At 36.6% G+C, this 17600-nt stretch overlaps 1 protein-coding gene across 3 annotated transcripts in view; it reads right to left on the minus strand.

Annotated features, from left to right (window-relative positions):
• The window catches only part of LOC133635876 (peptidyl-prolyl cis-trans isomerase FKBP14-like), a 41047-nt gene that overhangs the window by 21588 nt on the left and 1859 nt on the right, over positions 1-17600 (minus strand). Inside the window, exons 4-18 of one of the 3 annotated variants that reach the window (XM_062029290.1) lie at positions 16222-16338; positions 16116-16160; positions 16015-16041; positions 12371-12442; positions 12231-12293; positions 12139-12165; positions 11960-12004; positions 11816-11851; positions 8532-8612; positions 8366-8462; positions 6360-6499; positions 6169-6288; positions 4208-4337; positions 4026-4128; positions 298-1604 (exon numbers count right to left, since the gene is read on the minus strand). In XM_062029290.1, coding sequence (XP_061885274.1) covers positions 1535-1604; positions 4026-4128; positions 4208-4337; positions 6169-6288; positions 6360-6499; positions 8366-8462; positions 8532-8612; positions 11816-11851; positions 11960-12004; positions 12139-12165; positions 12231-12293; positions 12371-12442; positions 16015-16041; positions 16116-16160; positions 16222-16338 — 1173 coding nt within the window. In that variant the 3' untranslated portion in view covers positions 298-1534. Of the gene's footprint in view, positions 1-297; positions 1605-4025; positions 4129-4207; positions 4338-6168; positions 6289-6359; positions 6500-8365; positions 8463-8531; positions 8613-11815; positions 11852-11959; positions 12005-12138; positions 12166-12230; positions 12294-12370; positions 12443-16014; positions 16042-16115; positions 16161-16221; positions 16339-17600 lie in introns of those variants that run through there. The other 2 variants (XR_009822134.1, XM_062029291.1) reach the window with 2 other exon arrangements.

The raw sequence follows: 17600 nt of genomic DNA on the forward strand, positions 1-17600 counted from the left end.
ACTTTGAAATAAGATTTAAATTTGATTCTACAGATTTTCTAGATTTGCCAGAATAATTTTTTTGAATTTTAATCATAATAAGTTTGAAGAAATATTTCACAAATATTCTTCGTCGAAAAAACACAAGCTAAAATGAAGAATTAAATTAAAATATATTTATTATTCTTTACAATAAAAAAATAAATTTACTTGAACATTGATTTAAATTGTCAGGAAAGAAGAGGAAGGAATTTAAAAGGTAAAAAGGTATATGTGTTTAAAAATCCTAAAATCATTTTTAGGGTCGTATTTTTTCTCTAAAATTGTCTTTCTGAAAGTTACAAGCAAAGTAAAAAAATTAATGAATTTATTTAAACAAGTGAAGACCAAGTCTTTAAAATATATTCTTGGATTTTAAAATTCTATTTGAGTTTTGTCTCTCTTAGAATTAAAAATGTCGGGCAAAGCAAGACCAGCTTGCTAGTAAATAAATACAATTTAAAAAATAGAGGCAGCTCACTGGTAAGTGCTGCTATTTGAGCTATTTTTAGAACAGGCCAGCGGGCTACTCATCTGGTCCTTACGGGCTACTTGGTGCCCGCGGGCACCGCGTTGGTGACCCCTGACGTGGACAATAGCTAAATAAATCAGTGGCTCTAGAATCTTGTACACATTTACTGCAAAGAGTTAAAAAAAAGGAAAAAAGTAACTCTTTCTAAAAAAAAAAGTTACTTTCTTCAGGACGTTTATAAGAAAGTTGGCCATGCTTCCGCAGATTAAGGCTAGCATAAGTCGGGGAAGTTAGGATGCTTCGTACTACTGTCGTGTTTCCACTGCACTGTGTGTTGTTTAGTGACGTTTCATGTCTTTTGGGGCTTGCTGGCCACCGTAACTTTGTGTCAAGTTTCACAAATTTCTGTTTTTGTCTGCATTGTTCATATTGTTACATTATTGATATTGCCATGCTATTTACAAAGTGTACATTATAATAAATGTCGGACAAATTAAAGGCAAAATCTGGAAATGGTAAAAAAAAAAAAAAAAAAAAGTTAAATAAAATGGGTATCTGTATCGCTAACCTGTATTTGATTGGTATCGTATTGACGCCGACAATTGTGCTGCGTGCAGGAAATGGAGAGCAACTTTATTGATGTGCAGTGGTCGTGTTTTGTCATGCTACTTTTTTGTTGCAAACATTTCTTCTGAAAGTTGATTGAATGCACACACTTGCATGCACTCATGCGCATTACACTTTGTGAATAAACGCTTTGTGGAGATTCCAAACATCCAGTGTCAGTACCCTCAGTGGTTATAAAAGGAGTCGGCCTATATCTGCGAGAACAGTGTTTCCCCACAATCCTTTGCCCTGCAAGGAGCCGATCCCTGAGGCCAGCCAAATAATGATCCAAAAACTGAACCCTGCGCTTCGCCTGGCAGCACAGAGCAGGTTGGAGAAGACTCGTCTTCCTGCTACCGGTCCGTCAAGTCACTTTTTTTGCGGGGAGGAGTCCCCCGGTGAGCGAGCAAAAGACAAGTTTCACGGAAGACAACGAGCTCAGGTGAAGAACTTGCAGCCGGTGGAGTCGATGAGGCAGGACTCGGTGCAGGTCAGCTGACCAAAGGACCTGCAAGACACGCAGGCCGAGGTCAGCTGCAAGTGCATTTTATGTTTTTATTGAATGATCCGCGATAATAAACACGTTTGTCAGTTGGTGCTGCTCTGACATTTTTATAATCATCTTTGGAGGTGTGCAACTGAATTTCCCATCGCAAGAACAAACTTTGGATTGTTAAACAATCACAATTATAAAATAATAACAGTATGATGTCAATTCATAGAGATACTTTTATTTTGTAGTATTTTTACATAAATTAACTCAAACAAAATACACTATTTTTAATTATTCACTTTGGTCAAAATGTAGCATAGGTGATGTTTTACAGATCATCTTTAAGCCGCTTTCTGACAGTCGCTTCAGGATGCGCCGTTTTGTGGGCGGTCTTAATTACGTGGCTCCCCTTCGGCAGCGTCTTTTCTCCGTCATTTTTGTTGTAGCGGTGTAGCGTGCAAGGACGGGAGTGGAAGAAGTGTCAAAAGACGGAGCTAACTGTTTTAATGACATTCAGACTTTACTTCAATCAATAACGGAGCAGCAGCTCCTCATCCGGAAACAGCAACAAGGCCGGAAATGTGTCCCGTGAAAAACCGTCCGACCGGAACTCTGAAGTTCCTTGGGTGAATAATGTAGACTCACTACACCGGTATGTTTTAGCGCTTTCATGGCGAGTTTACTGACAGATATAAATAAGAACTTTACACTACTTTAAATTAGAAATGGCAACAGCGGAGGATGAATGTTCCATAACAAGAAGATAGAGAAAAAGAAGAAGCTTATCGACTACGGTGTCTACTACAGAGGCGGAAGCGCGCACATTTTCAGGACTTATGCAGATCCCAAATACAGATTAGCAGGTACCAGAAGGTAAGAAATGTTGCTTTTGCATTATATTGCGAAACAAAACGCCAGATGATATGTCTTACCTTATACACACACCATAATAATACTCGTATGTTTAATACGCCGACAATGCATCAAGCAGTGCGGCTTCATAGCTTACCAAAGTCCTACTGAAATATTTTGATAGATTTTTGAGCGCCGTGTTTGATGTTCTATATTTTCAATGGAACATATGAAATGTTGGGTGTTGTTTACTTGAGTCATATTGCAGTCTACACGTACCTCTTATGTGTGACTGCCATCATATTGCAGTCTACACGTATCTCTTATGTGTGACTGCCATCTACTGGTCACACTTATCATTTCACCATGTACCAAATAAAATAGCTTCAAGGTCGGTAAGCACAATGATGCCGTACATTAGGCGCACCGGGTTATAAGGTGCACTGTCGAGTTTTGAGAAAAGGATTTTCAGTGCGCCTTATAGTCTGAAAAATACAGTAACTAATACTTAAAAAAAATAAAAATAATTTAATTGGATAAATATGTGATAATGTGGCAGTACTGTATTTGAATAAATTAACAACAAATATACACTGTAGAAAAATTTGATAGATACATTAAAAAAAAGCTGCTCGGAAGCTAGAATTTTACCGTAAGATTGACACTGGTTTTTACACCGAATTAGTGTAAATTTAAAAACAGTGCCACTGAAAATTCTGGCAACTCAACTCCAAGGCTTTTCCTGTAAAATCCGCAGTTGTTGTTTTTACAGTGCCTTACTGTAAAAGGAAAAACGCTACCACTTTTATTTTGACAGTAAAACTCTGGCTGACAGTTTTATTTTTAACGTAAAATCTACTGTCGTTTTTACAATAAATGGAAACACGGCACCAGTTATTTTGACAATAACATTCTGGAGCTGCACATTTTGTGTTGTAAAATCTACAGTTGCTGTTTTTACAGCACATTACTGTGAAAGGACAAATAGTAGCGCTTTTATTTTGACAGTAAAAGTCTGGCGACTGAGCTATCATTAAATCTAGTGACTTGTTTCTACAGTGTAGGAAATGTGCTGGCAGTTAGCCACGGAATAAAAAGGGTTTATTTGTTGTTTGAGGCGCTGTGGCCATTGTATCCATCCATCCATTTTCTACCGCTTGTCCCTTTCGGGGTCGCGGGGGGTGCTGGAGCCTATCTCAGCTGCATTTGGGTGGAAGGCGGGGTACACCCTGGACAAGTCGCCACCTCATCACAGGGCCAACACAGATAGACAGACAACATTCACACTCACATTCACACACTAGGGACAATTTAGTGTTGCCAATCAACCTATCCCCAGGTGCATGTCTATGGAGGTGGGAGGAAGCCGGAGTACCCGGAGGGAACCCACCCAGTTACGGGGAGAACATGCAAACTCCACACAGAAAGATCCCGAGCCCGGGATTGAACTCAAGACCTTCGTATGCACTAACCCCTGTTCCACCGTGGTGGCCATTGTATTTGAACTAAATGTTTTATCATGAAGTCTGCAGATGTTTGAGTGAGGTGTGTGATAGCAGGAGATGTTGCGAGAAGCCATCTTACCCTGGAAGATAAGATTTGCATGTCTGATAGCCAAAGTCTTTCCCGTCACACTCCTCCATGCCTTCATGGCGGTAACCATCCCCACAGTACGCCCATCTGCAGTCTGGAGGGAGGACAGAACCAGGAAGGGTGCGTGAAGACATCGAAGGTAAGATGAGAGATGCTCTCCAGCGTGAACTCACTCAGGCAGGAATCGGAGACAAGGTGGTTTCCATCGTCGCACTCCTCCCCGTGCTGGGCCTGCACCTTCCCGTCTCCGCACGCTCCCACGCCGTCTGGAACTTTCTCTGTGGACTGGAACTGCTGGAAGGGCTGCAAAAGGAGTGCAACTGCAAGAGTACTGTACATTTTTCATAGGATTCACTTGTATTTGATTACACTATATATATATATATATATATATATATATATATATATATATATATATATATATATATATATATATATATATATATATATATATATATACTACCATTCAAAAGTTTGGAGTCACATTGAAATGTCCTTATTTTTGAAGGAAAAGCACTGTACTTTTCAATGAAGATAACTTTAAACTAGTCTTAACTTTAAAGAAATACACTCTATACATTGCTAATGTGGTAAAGGACTATTCTAGCTGCAAATGTCTGGTTTTTGGTGCAATATCTACATAGGTGTATAGAGGCCCATTTCCAGCAACTATCATTCCAGTGTTCTAATGGTACAATGTGTTTGCTCATTGGCTCAGAAGGCTAATTGATGATTAGAAAACCCTTGTGCAATCATGTTCACACATCTGAAAACAGTTTAGCTCGTCACAGAAGCTACACAACTGACCTTCCTTTGAGCAGATTGAGTTTCTGGAGCATCACATTCGTGGGGTCAATTAAACGCTCAAAATGGCCAGAAAAAGAGAACTTTCATCTGAAACTCAACAGTCTATTCTTGTTCTTAGAAATGAAGGCTATTCCACAAAATTGTTTGGGTGACCCCAAACTTTTGAATGGTAGTGTATATATATACATACATACGTACGTATGTATATATATATATATATACATACGTACGTATGTATATATATATATATATATATATATATATATATATATATATATATATATATATATATATATATATATATATATATATATATATATATATATATATATATATATATATATATAAATGTATGTATATATATATATATATATATATATATATATATATAAATATATACATACATATACTGTATATATATATATATATATATATACACATACATACATATAAATATACATACATATATAAACATAAATAAACATATATATACACATACATATATATATATATACATACATATACTGTGTATATATATATATATATATATATATATATATATATATATATATATATATATATATATATATATATATATATATATATATATATATATATATATATATATATATATATATATATATATATATATATATATATATATATAGTATTTTTCGGAGTATAAGTCGCTCCGGAGTATAAGGCGCACCGGCAGAAAATGCATAATAAAGAAGGAAAAAAACATATATAAGTCCTACTGGAATATAAGTCGCATTTTTTGGGGAAATTTATTTGATAAAAGCCAACACCAAGAATAGACATTTGAAAGGCAATTTAAAATAAATAAAGAATAGTGAACAACAGGCTGAATAAGTGTACGTTATATGAGGCATAAATAACCAACTGAGAACGTGCCTGGTATGTTAACGTAACATATTATGGTAAGAGTCATTCAAATAACTATAACATATAGAACATGCTATACGTTTACCAAACAATTTGTCACTCCTGATTGCTAAATCCGATGACATCTTATGCGTCTAGTCTCTTACGTGAATGAGCTAAATAATATTATTTGACATTTTACGTTAATGTGTTAATAATTTCACACATAAGTCGCACCCCTGGCCAAACTATGAAAAAAACTGCGACTTATAGTCCGAAAAATACGGCATGCATGCATGCCGTATTTATTATATTTGATGGTAAATCAATGTTCCACTGTATAAGCTGCAACCTTTTTCTGCACGCTTTGAGCCCTCAAAGTAACATTTGTCGAAGTGCGCTCTATGGTCTGGAAATGAGAGTCTTGGCAATTATCCCTCACCTGTATGGGCTTCCATCCATCTTTGTCTCTGAAGAAGAGCACCTTCTGATCCTTCCTGAATGCTATTGCGTGGTCCAGATGGAGGCGCTCCAGTTCCTCCTTGTTGCTCACCACAAATATCTACACACACCCAACAACACTGACACACACATCGCAGCGCAGGAAACAACTTTCTGTCGAGCAGGCCTCACTGCGGGGACTTTCTCCAGGCTCTCCTCGTCCCTGCCGCTCCCCAGAGGAGCACTGTTGGCTCCCACCAAGGTGTCGCACTCGCAAGCAGCAGGGGGGCCCGGGAGACCCTTCTCGCCCTTTTCCCCTGCCAGGTAGACACCTGCACCAATACACAGGAAGTAGTACTAGGTAAAATACACAGTAAGTAGTACTATGTACAATACACAGTAAGTATTACTATGTACAATACACAGTAAGTAGTACCACGTACAATACACAGTAAGTAGTACCACGTACAATACACAGTAAGTAGTACCATGTACAATACACAATAAGTAGTACTACGTACAACAAACAGTAAGTAGTACTACGTACAACAAACAGTAAGTAGTGCTACATACAACACACAGTAAGTAGTACTATATACAAACACCCTTGAATGTAGTACGACATACAATACTCAGTAAATAGTACTATGTACAACACACAGTAAATAGTACTACGTACAACACACAGTAAGTAGTACTACGTACAAAACACAGTAAGTAGTACTACGTACAACAAACAGTAAGTAGTACTACATACAACACACAGTAAGTAGTACTACATACAAACACCCTTGTATGTAGTACGACATACAAACACCCTTGTATGTAGTACGACATACAATACTCAGTAAGTAGTACTATGTACAACACACAGTAAATAGTACTACGTACAACACACAGTAAGTAGTACTATGTACAATACACAGTAAGTAGTACCACGTACAATACACAGTAAGTAGTACTATGTACAACACACAGTAAGTAGTACTATGTACAACACACAGTAAGTAGTACCATGTACAACACACAGTAAGTAGTACCATGTACAACACACAGTAAGTAGTACTACGTACAACACACAGTAAGTAGTACTACGTACAACACACAGTAAGTAGTACTACGTACAATACACAGTAAGTAGTACTATGTACAACACACAGTAAGTAGTACTATGTACAACACACAGTAAGTAGTACCACGTACAACACACAGTAAGTAGTACTACATACAAACACCCTTGTATGTAGTACGACATACAAACACCCTTGTATGTAGTACGACGTACAATACTCAGTAAGTAGTACTATGTACAACACACAGTAAATAGTACTATGTACAATACACAGTAAGTAGTACCACGTACAATACACAGTAAGTAGTACTATGTACAACACACAGTAAGTAGGAGTACTTAAAATACACAGTAAGTAGTACCATGTACAACACACAGTAAGTAGTACTACGTACAACACACAGTAAGTAGTACTACGTACAATACACAGTAAGTAGTACTACGTACAACAAACAGTAAGTAGTACTACGTACAACAAACAGTAAGTAGTACTATGTACAACACACAGTAAGTAGTACCACGTACAACACACAGTAAGTAGTACCACGTACAACACACAGTAAGTAGTACCACGTACAACACACAGTAAGTAGTACCACGTACAACACACAGTAAGTAGTACTACGTACAACACACAGTAAGTAGTACTACGTACAACACACAGTAAGTAGTACTACGTACAATACACAGGAGGTAGTACTACGTACAATACACCATAAGTAGTACTATGTACAACACACAGTAAGTAGTACTACATACAATACACAGGAGGTAGTACTACGTACAATACACAGGAGGTAGTACTATGTACAATACACAGTAAGTAGAACTACGTACAATACACCATAAGTAGTACTATGTACAACACACAGTAAGTAGTACTACGTACAATACACAGGAGGTAGTACTATGTACAATACACAGTAAGTAGTACTATGTACAACACACAGTAAGTAGTACTACGTACAATACACAGGAGGTAGTACTACGTACAATACACAGGAGGTAGTACTACATACAATACACAGTAAGTAGAACTACATAAAAACACCCTTGTATGTAGTACGACATACAATACACAGTTAGTCGTACTACATACATACGGTAGTTATTATTGTGATGTTACCAGCGGCGGGTGGACCAGGTGGACCCGGGGGCCCGTTTGGACCTGGCAACCCTGGCGGGCCCAGGAGTCCGGAGGTTCCAGTGTGTCCTCTGACTCCCTGACCACAGAGAAGACACGCCACAATGAGAAAACATGTCTGCTGATTTATTGGGTGTCTTTTTTTCACCTGTTTGCCTCTTTTCCCGGGTCGTCCTGTGGGGCCCCGCCTGCCTGGGACCCCTGGCTCCCCCTTTGGTCCTTGTTCTCCCTGTGGGGAATAAGCAGCCTAACCCAGGGGTGTCCACACTTTTCACACGCAAAAATCTAAGCATTCAGGGGACATTTTCATATTTTTCATTTTGAAACCCAACATAATATAACAATGAAATATATCCTGGGGACCCAAAAGGGTCTCAGTCATAAAATGTTCCTAAATAAGTCATATATTGTTGTTATTATTGTTATTTTATTCAACGCTTAAATGTCTTCAGAGCTATTTTCTTTTTATTATGTTTTATGCCCTTTTGTCTTTTGCCTGTTTTTTATGGCAAACATACAAAATATGGAATACTTTCCCCACACACATTTTCAAAGTGGAATATTCGAGTTTAAGTAATTGGAGCCTTAAATGGGCCAATCATTCTTAACAACATTGATTTAAATTTTTGAGTAATGACAGTTTAAAAAAATAAATACAATCCCACTAAAATCCTTAGGGACCCAAAAGGGTCCCACTCATAAAAGTGTTAAAAAATAAGTCGTACTTTATTTTTATTTTTTGCACTTTCAACTCATACATCTCTAGATCAACTTCAAAACAATCTGGCGATATAAAAGTAATTTCTCTTTTATAATTTATACCCTTTTTGTCAACACCTAGTCATTTATGGCAAACACACAAAATATGCAACTCTTTCCCCGCACCAAAAATATAAAAGTAGGCCATTCGGTTTTGAAGTAATTGGAGCCTTAAAAGGTCAATAATTCATAACATTGATTTTGAGTCATTATTCATTTTTGAGCAATGAAAGTTTAAAAAAAAAAAAAAAAAATCACACTAAAATTCTTAGGGATCTAAAAGGGTCCCACTTAAAAAAGGGTTAAAAAAATAAGCCACACATTATTTTTTTTTATTTTTGTACTTTCAAGCCATACATCTCTAGATCAACTTCAGATCTGTCGATTATATATTTTTATTATTTTTTATGTTTTTTTTTGTGTGTGATTGTTTTATTATGCCCTTTTTGTCAAACACCCCTTTTTTATGGCAAAAACACAAGCTATGCATCATTTTCCCCCCCAAAAATATTTCAAAGTGGAATATTTGATGTGAAGAAATTGGAGCCTTAAATAAGTCAATAATTCATGACAACATTGATTTTGAGTGATTATTATTTTTGAGCAATGACAGTTTTAAATAAAAAAAACCAAAGCCTGCATGGCAGCTTTGTCTTACGAGAGTCAACATTGCAACTTTTTTTTGTTACATTTCACATATTTGCTCTTTTATTCCACTTTTTAAAATATTTTTTACAGAAGTATTTTTTGATTTTTCCATGGGCCGTTCAAACATTAGCTGTGGGCCGCACTTTGGACACCTCTGGCTTAACCCTTTAAAGTTATTGGGGACTTTTTCGTCCTTTCAGGTAAGTTTGTGCTCAATTTTTGACCATAACTTTGGGTGTGTACTCCAAATGGAATGTGAGGGGGTTTTTTTCATGTAAAATTTTAACATTTCAAAATCTATCATATAGCAACAATACTCGGGGAAATAATGTTAGCCCGCTTAAGTGCCGCCAGGACAACAAAGTCCTCAGGGAGTTACGAAGAAAGAATATAACTTTTTTGCTTGGATTTCATAATCAACCTATGTCCTAAATAAAAATAGCAAACATGTAAATGTGATTAAAAAAAAATAAAAAAAATAAAAAAATAAATAAATAAATATATATATATATATATATATATATATATATATATACATATATATATACATATATATATATATACATACATATATATATATATATACATACATATATATATATATATACATACATATATATATATATATATATATATATATATATATATATATATATATATATATATATATATATATATTTATTTATTTATTTATTTATTTATATATATATATATATATGTATCCATACACATATGTATGTGTATATATATATATATATATATATATATATATATATATATATATATATATATATATATATATATATATATACAGTATATGTATATATATATATATATATATATATATATATATATATATATATATATATATATATATATACACATACATATGTGTATGGATACATATATATATATATATATATATATATATATATATATACACATACATATGTGTATGGATACATATATATATATATATATATATATATATATATACATATATATATATATATATGTGTATGGATATATATATATATATATATATATATATATATATATATATATATATATATATATATATGTGTGTGTGTATATATACATATGTGTGTGTATATATATATATATATATATACAGTATATGTATATATATATATATACAGTATATATATATATATATATATATATATATATATATATATATATATATATATATATATATATATATATATACAGTATATGTATACATATATATGTGTGTGTTTATATACATATGTGTGTGTATATATCTATATACATACATATATATAAATATATATACAGTATATGTATACATATATATATATATGTATACATATACATATATATATACATACATATATACTTATACATACATACATACATACATATACATACATATATACATATATATATTCATATACATACATGTAACATATATTCATATACATACATGTAATATATATATATATATATATAAATAATAATTATATATAATATTCAATAATATATAATAATATACTAAAATGAAATGCTGAATTTATAAAATGCATGATAATATTGTGTCATGACTATCTAGTAAAAAGTTGCAGCTATAGCGGTCGTCTGGGGGACTTTTTTGATCCATGATATAAAATTGCTGTTTGGTTTGGAATCTGACAGCAAAAAATAAAAACAACGCATCAAATTTAGTTTAATTATTATTTTATTTAGGCCTAATCTTTACTAATTTGTTGCTATTTTTTCCTAAATAAAAAAATGCTGTAATTATTTTACAATGTGCATACAAAAGGTTAAACGAGAACACAAACATGACATGTTAGCTATTTTTTATTTAGGACTGAAGTTGATTGAGAGATCTGAGTAAAAAAAGGAGAAAAAAAAATGGAGTCCAACATTTTAATTTTGTGAGGACCTGACAGCAGTGAACAGTTTGAAGTGATGTTGTGTCCTATCTGCCCTACAAGGTGCAAGAACTAATATTACTAACGAAATATTTGGTGCTCTTACCTTCTGACCCAGCATCCCAGGCAGACCAATAGAACCCTAAAAGGTGATGACAGTAGATAAGCATTTGTTTGGACTGTGAAAATAACAAATATATTATGATTCATTAATTAATCTCAATGTAGAGAAAAAAATGTCCACACTTACTTTATCACCTTTTAATCCTGGTGTTCCTGGACTTCCTGCGTCCCCCTTTTTTGTTTTTTTTAAATAGAAAAAAGGACAAATATACATTTTTTACATGACAAAACATGAATGTAGAATATTTTCACTTTGAATAAAAACCTATTTTAAAGCTGCAATACAGAAAACCCCCTTGAACTTACTTTCTCTCCTCTGTAACCAGGCATGCCCTGTGGTGTAAAATAAGATGACATCCATGAACAAAAAGATCAAATTCGGTAGAGTTGGACCTCACCTTCATCCCTGGTGGTCCCTTCAGTCCTGGTAATCCCATGAGTCCTAGCTCTCCTTTTTCACCCTAAAGTGTTTGTTTTTTTATACATTCAATGAGCACAGAATCTTGCATGCGCAGTAAAAACCGTGACACGGACTTACCTTGGGTCCGTCCGGCCCAGGCCACCCTGGAAGTCCTTGTTTCCCTGGAAGGCCTGGTGCTCCAGTACGACCCTAAAACAAACACATCATTGGATTCAGAAATGGCTGTGGTCTGACGAGTCCACATTTCAAATTGTTTTTGGAAACTGTGGACGTCGTGTCCTCCGGAACAAAGAGGAAAAGAACCATCCGGATTGTTATAGGCGCAAAGTTCAAAAGCCAGCATCTGTGATGGTATGGGGGTGTATTAGTGCCCAAGGCATGGGTAACTTACACATCTGTGAAGGCACCATTAATGCTGAAAGGTACATACAGGTTTTGGAGCAACATATGCTGCCATCTAAGCAACGTTATCATGGACGCCCCTGCTTATTTCAGCAAGACAATGCCAAGCCACGTGTTACAGCAGCGTGGCTTCATGGTAAAAGAGTGCGGGTACTAGACTGGCCTGCCTGTAGCCCAGACTTGTCTCCCATTGAAAATGTGTGGCGCATTATGAAGCCTAAAATACGACAATGGAGACCGCGGACTGTTGAACAACTTAAGCTGTACATCAAGCAAGAATGGAAATCAAGTCCACCATAAAAGCTTAAAAAATTGGTCTCCTCAGTTCCCAAACGTTAACGGAGTGTTGTTAAAAGGAAAGGCCATGTAACACGGTGGTAAAAATGCTCCTGGGCCAACTTATTTGCAATGTGTTGCTGCCATTAAATTCTAAGCTAATGATTATTTGCCAAAAAAAAATGTGTTTCTCAGTTAAATACACACATAAATATCTTGTCTTTGCAGTCTATTCAATTGGATATAAGTTCAAAAGGATTTGCAAATCATTGTATTCTGTTTTTTATTTACGAATTACACAACCTGCCAACTTCACTGGTTTTGTGTTTTGTATTAACTATACATTTAAAAACAACCTTTTAGTGCTATTGACAGAGTAACAATATACAACAATTTTTTTATTTTATTGTTTTACCAAAAAATTTTTAAAAGTACACAATAACTGCACAAAAGTAAAGAGTATTATCTACTACTCATTTAAATTATTTTTTTACCCCTCAAAGTCATCCTGGGTCCAGGATGTCCAGTCACTCAGTCTGTCAACATTTACAAAAACAACACTATTGGAAAATACAAATATAGACCAAATTACTAACCCTAAAAGTGAGCGGTTCATTCCTAACATATTCTATAATGCTAACTTAATATATATTACACTTCAAAATGTCAAAATTATTTTTGATGCAAAAAGTTTACACTATTGACAAGGCTACTTTGAATCACGGTACTGTTAAATACCCAGATAGCAGAAGGAGTACAAAGTAGTGTTGTGTCGTTCGCGAACGATTGGTTCGAAAGAACGAATCTTTTGAGTGAACGTACTGAACCGAATCACTTCATGAACTGATTCGTTCCTTTCTCAGTTCAGTTGAGCTCCGCCGCGACCATGCCGGTATGAGTGGAACTGGCGCATTCTGTGACTCACTGAACCCTCGACGTCGGCGAACGACGCAGCCAATGAGAGGGCGGGGGGAGGGACTGAGCGAACGATTCGTTCACCGCGGATTAACGACATGAATCACTCAGTGAACGACAACGCTCTCGCTCTCTGCTCTGCGGGGGCGGGGGGTAAAGTGTAGGGCAGGCTGTTTTGAGAAGATTTAAAATAAAAATAATAACTAATGTATGCTGGCGGAATCGCGTCAACCCAGCGGTGCAAGGGGGGTGAGGACTCGTTCAACTCTGCTCGCAGCTTTAATAATAATTATCATTATAATAATCATGTATCATTACAATAATCGATTGATGGGAGTGTATACATGCATCTATTTGTGAAGCCCACCTTTAAAGGCCTACTGAAATGATTTTTTTTAAATTTAAACGGGGATAGCAGATCCATTCTATGTGTCATACTTGATCATTTCGCGATATTGCCATATTTTTGCTGAAAGGATTTAGTAGAGAACGACGACGATAAAGATCGCAACTTTTGGTATCTGATAAAGAAAAGCCTGCCCCTACCGGAAGTAGCGTGACGTAGTCAGTTGAAAGGCTCCTCACATTTTCCTATTGTTTTCAATGCAGCTAGAGCGATTCGGACCGAGAAAGCGACGATTACCCCATTAATTTGAGCGAGGATGAAAGATTTGTGGATGAGGAACGTTAGAGTGACGGACTAGAATGCAGTGCAAGACATATCTTTTTTCGCTCTGACCGTAACTTAGGTACAAGCTGGCTCATTGGATTCCACACTCTCTCCTTTTTCTATTGTGGATCACAGATTTGTATTTCAAACCATCTCGGCTACTCTATCCTCTTGAAAATGAGAGTCGAGAACGCGAAATGGACATTCACAGTGACTTTTATCCCCACGACAATACATCAACGAAACACTTTAGCTACGGAGCTAACGTGATAGCCTCGTGCTTAACTGCATATAGAAACAAAATAAATAAATCCATGACTGGAAGGATAGACAGAAGATCAAAAATACTATTAAACCATGGACATGTAAATACACGGTTAATGCTTTCCAGCCTGGCGAAGGTTAACAATGCTGTTGCTAACGACGCCATTGAAGCTAACTTAGCACCCGGACCTTACAGAGCTATGCTAAAAACATTAGCTATCCATCTACGCCAGCCAGCCCTCATCTGCTCATCAACACCCGTGCTCACCTGCGTTCCAGCGATCGACGGTGCGACGAAGGACTTCACCCGATCACAGATGCGGTCGGCGAGACGGAGGAAGTTAAGGTGAGTTTGCCGGTTAGCGCGTCTGCTATCCATCTCTGTCCTCCTGGCTGTGTTGCTGTAGTCCGCCGCTAATACACCGATCCCACCTACAACTTTCTTCTTTGCAGTCTCCATTGTTCATTAAACAAATTGCAAAAGATTCACCAACACAGATGTCCAGAATACTGTGGAATTTTGAAATGAAAACAGAGCTTTTTTGTATTGTATTCAATGGGGTACCAATAGTTCCGTGTCAACCGTTTATGTCACGCGCATACGTCATCATATCTAGACGTGTTCAACCGGAAGTGTGGCAGGAAATTTAAAATTGCACTTTATAAGTTAACCCGGCCGTATTGGCATGTGTTGCAATGTTAAGATTTCATCATTGATATATAAACTATCAGACTGCGTGGTCGGTAGTAGTGGGTTTCAGTAGGCCTTTAAAAAGTCAAACACCTGAATAAGGTTATAAAATTATGTCAATATTTGTGTGAACATATAGATTATGTGGGACGGTGACGTTGGGAGTCACCGGCAGGAAGAAAAGCTTGCTATGACCTGTCTCTTTCAGACGTGTTTCTATAAAATCCTCTATGTGGGTCAATACGGTAGATTACAAAACTTGGTGTGAGGACTCTTTTGAGTGCTGGTCGTGAAAAGAGACGCCTGGGAAGGACACAGCGGACCTGCTGCGGCGATGCCGGGGTGATTTATCGCTGCAGTGCACCAAGCACTTAGAGAAATGAAGTGGATTCATCAGCAGGACCGGAGTCCGTAGTACCAAGACCGTCATGGACGCAGGCCAAGGAAGCAGAAGAGGGATGGGCGGGGGGGGGGCGTACTTGACCCTTTTAGGAGTGTTGCAGAGAGAGAAAGACAGCACACAGGGGAGGAGTAGAGGCTCACCTTTGACCCCGGGCGTCCAATGTCTCCCTGAGAAAGACAACAGATAAATCAATGATGAACAGATCAATGATTATAAAACAGAAATAGGCCAGAAAATGCACCTTTTCGCCTTTGGCTCCTCTTATACCGGGTAATCCAGCGTCACCCTGGAAGATGAGACGCCGTTCATGAAAACACTCTGAGGAGCTTCACCGTGGACTCGCTTACCTCGGGGCCTCGGGGTCCCGGGGGCCCCGGTGAGCAGCCTGGTATCACAGGATGTTCATTTTGCTGCTCTTGTCCTCGAAACACTGCTGGCGGCGCGAAGGTGCTGCTGCTGCCGTCCTTCAGAAATGGCACACATTTAACGACAAATAATCAAAGTTAACGAGATAATAATATAACCTGTTAACTAATTCTTTAAACGCGTGATTAACGAGCATGCGTCCGGACTCCTTTTTGACCCTTGTGCCGTTCCGTAGCCTGGGGAAATGTCATGGCGTCAGTTGCCGTTGAGCCACCAATTCGAAAATATCGATGAGAAATGCAGGAATAAAAATTACATTATGGAAATATCAGATTCAAAACCATGACAAGTCGTTCTACCTACAAGACAAGAAGATTGTTTTATCTTCCAACGCCATGAGATGACGTCGTTAGGCGCCAATGCTGCTGGCTCGCTTTGCCGCTTGCAGAGAGGAGGAGCTTCACGTCCGTATTTACATTACAGTTGAGTGAATTAATAACATCCAATGTAGTTGCTTTAGTAAGAAGGAATAAAAGCTCAGCAGTAAGCAGGAAGTCGAGTAATTTTCCATCAAAGCCTTCGTCAAAACATGTCACGACATCCTCTCAAACCAATCACACTCTTCCTGCTTCACAATAAGAGCGCCATCCATCACATAGCTAGCTAACAAAATAAAAATGTCTTACATTACGATCATGCCTTGTCAAACATGTTTTGTAATGTAACCTGTGTTATTTGTACCTAAATAAATATTTCATGACAGATTGAATTTAAGTGTACATTCTTTTGTGCTCTGATTGATAAGCCGCAATTACAGATTGTTTTACTGACTGAATATTACATTTTGTTTATAAATAGAGAAAGTTAAGACATTGCCATGCGGAAATAGGAACAGCATCAACATCTTTGACAATCAAAGCATGATCATAACAGTCCACATTTTGTGTTATTAATGCGCAAAACTGCTATTTAAACATGGAAGTGTAGCCACTCCTCTGAACGCAAGTGCTCCTACAGCAGGAATACAAATTCTGTACTACAAAATTTGGCAAGACACCAACGCACTGCAGGCATTTTTTTTTATTTCTCTTTAAAAGCGTGTTTATGTCCTGTTTGTGTTAAACTGTTTTAAAAACATTTAATTAAAACCGATTGTTTAGTCACGGTAATAAAAACTTTAAAATGATCTCTCTGGGGCACGATTCTCAAACGGTGGTACGTGTACCACTAGTGGCACTGCAAAGAACTAGAGATGTCCGATAATATCGGACTGCCGATATTATCGGCCGATAAATGTTTTAAAATGTAATATCGGAAATTATCAATATCGGCTTCAAAAAGTAAAATTTATGACTTTTTA

The sequence above is a fragment of the Entelurus aequoreus genome, linkage group LG20, assembly GCF_033978785.1.
Source record: "Entelurus aequoreus isolate RoL-2023_Sb linkage group LG20, RoL_Eaeq_v1.1, whole genome shotgun sequence".
NCBI lineage: Eukaryota > Metazoa > Chordata > Actinopteri > Syngnathiformes > Syngnathidae > Entelurus > Entelurus aequoreus.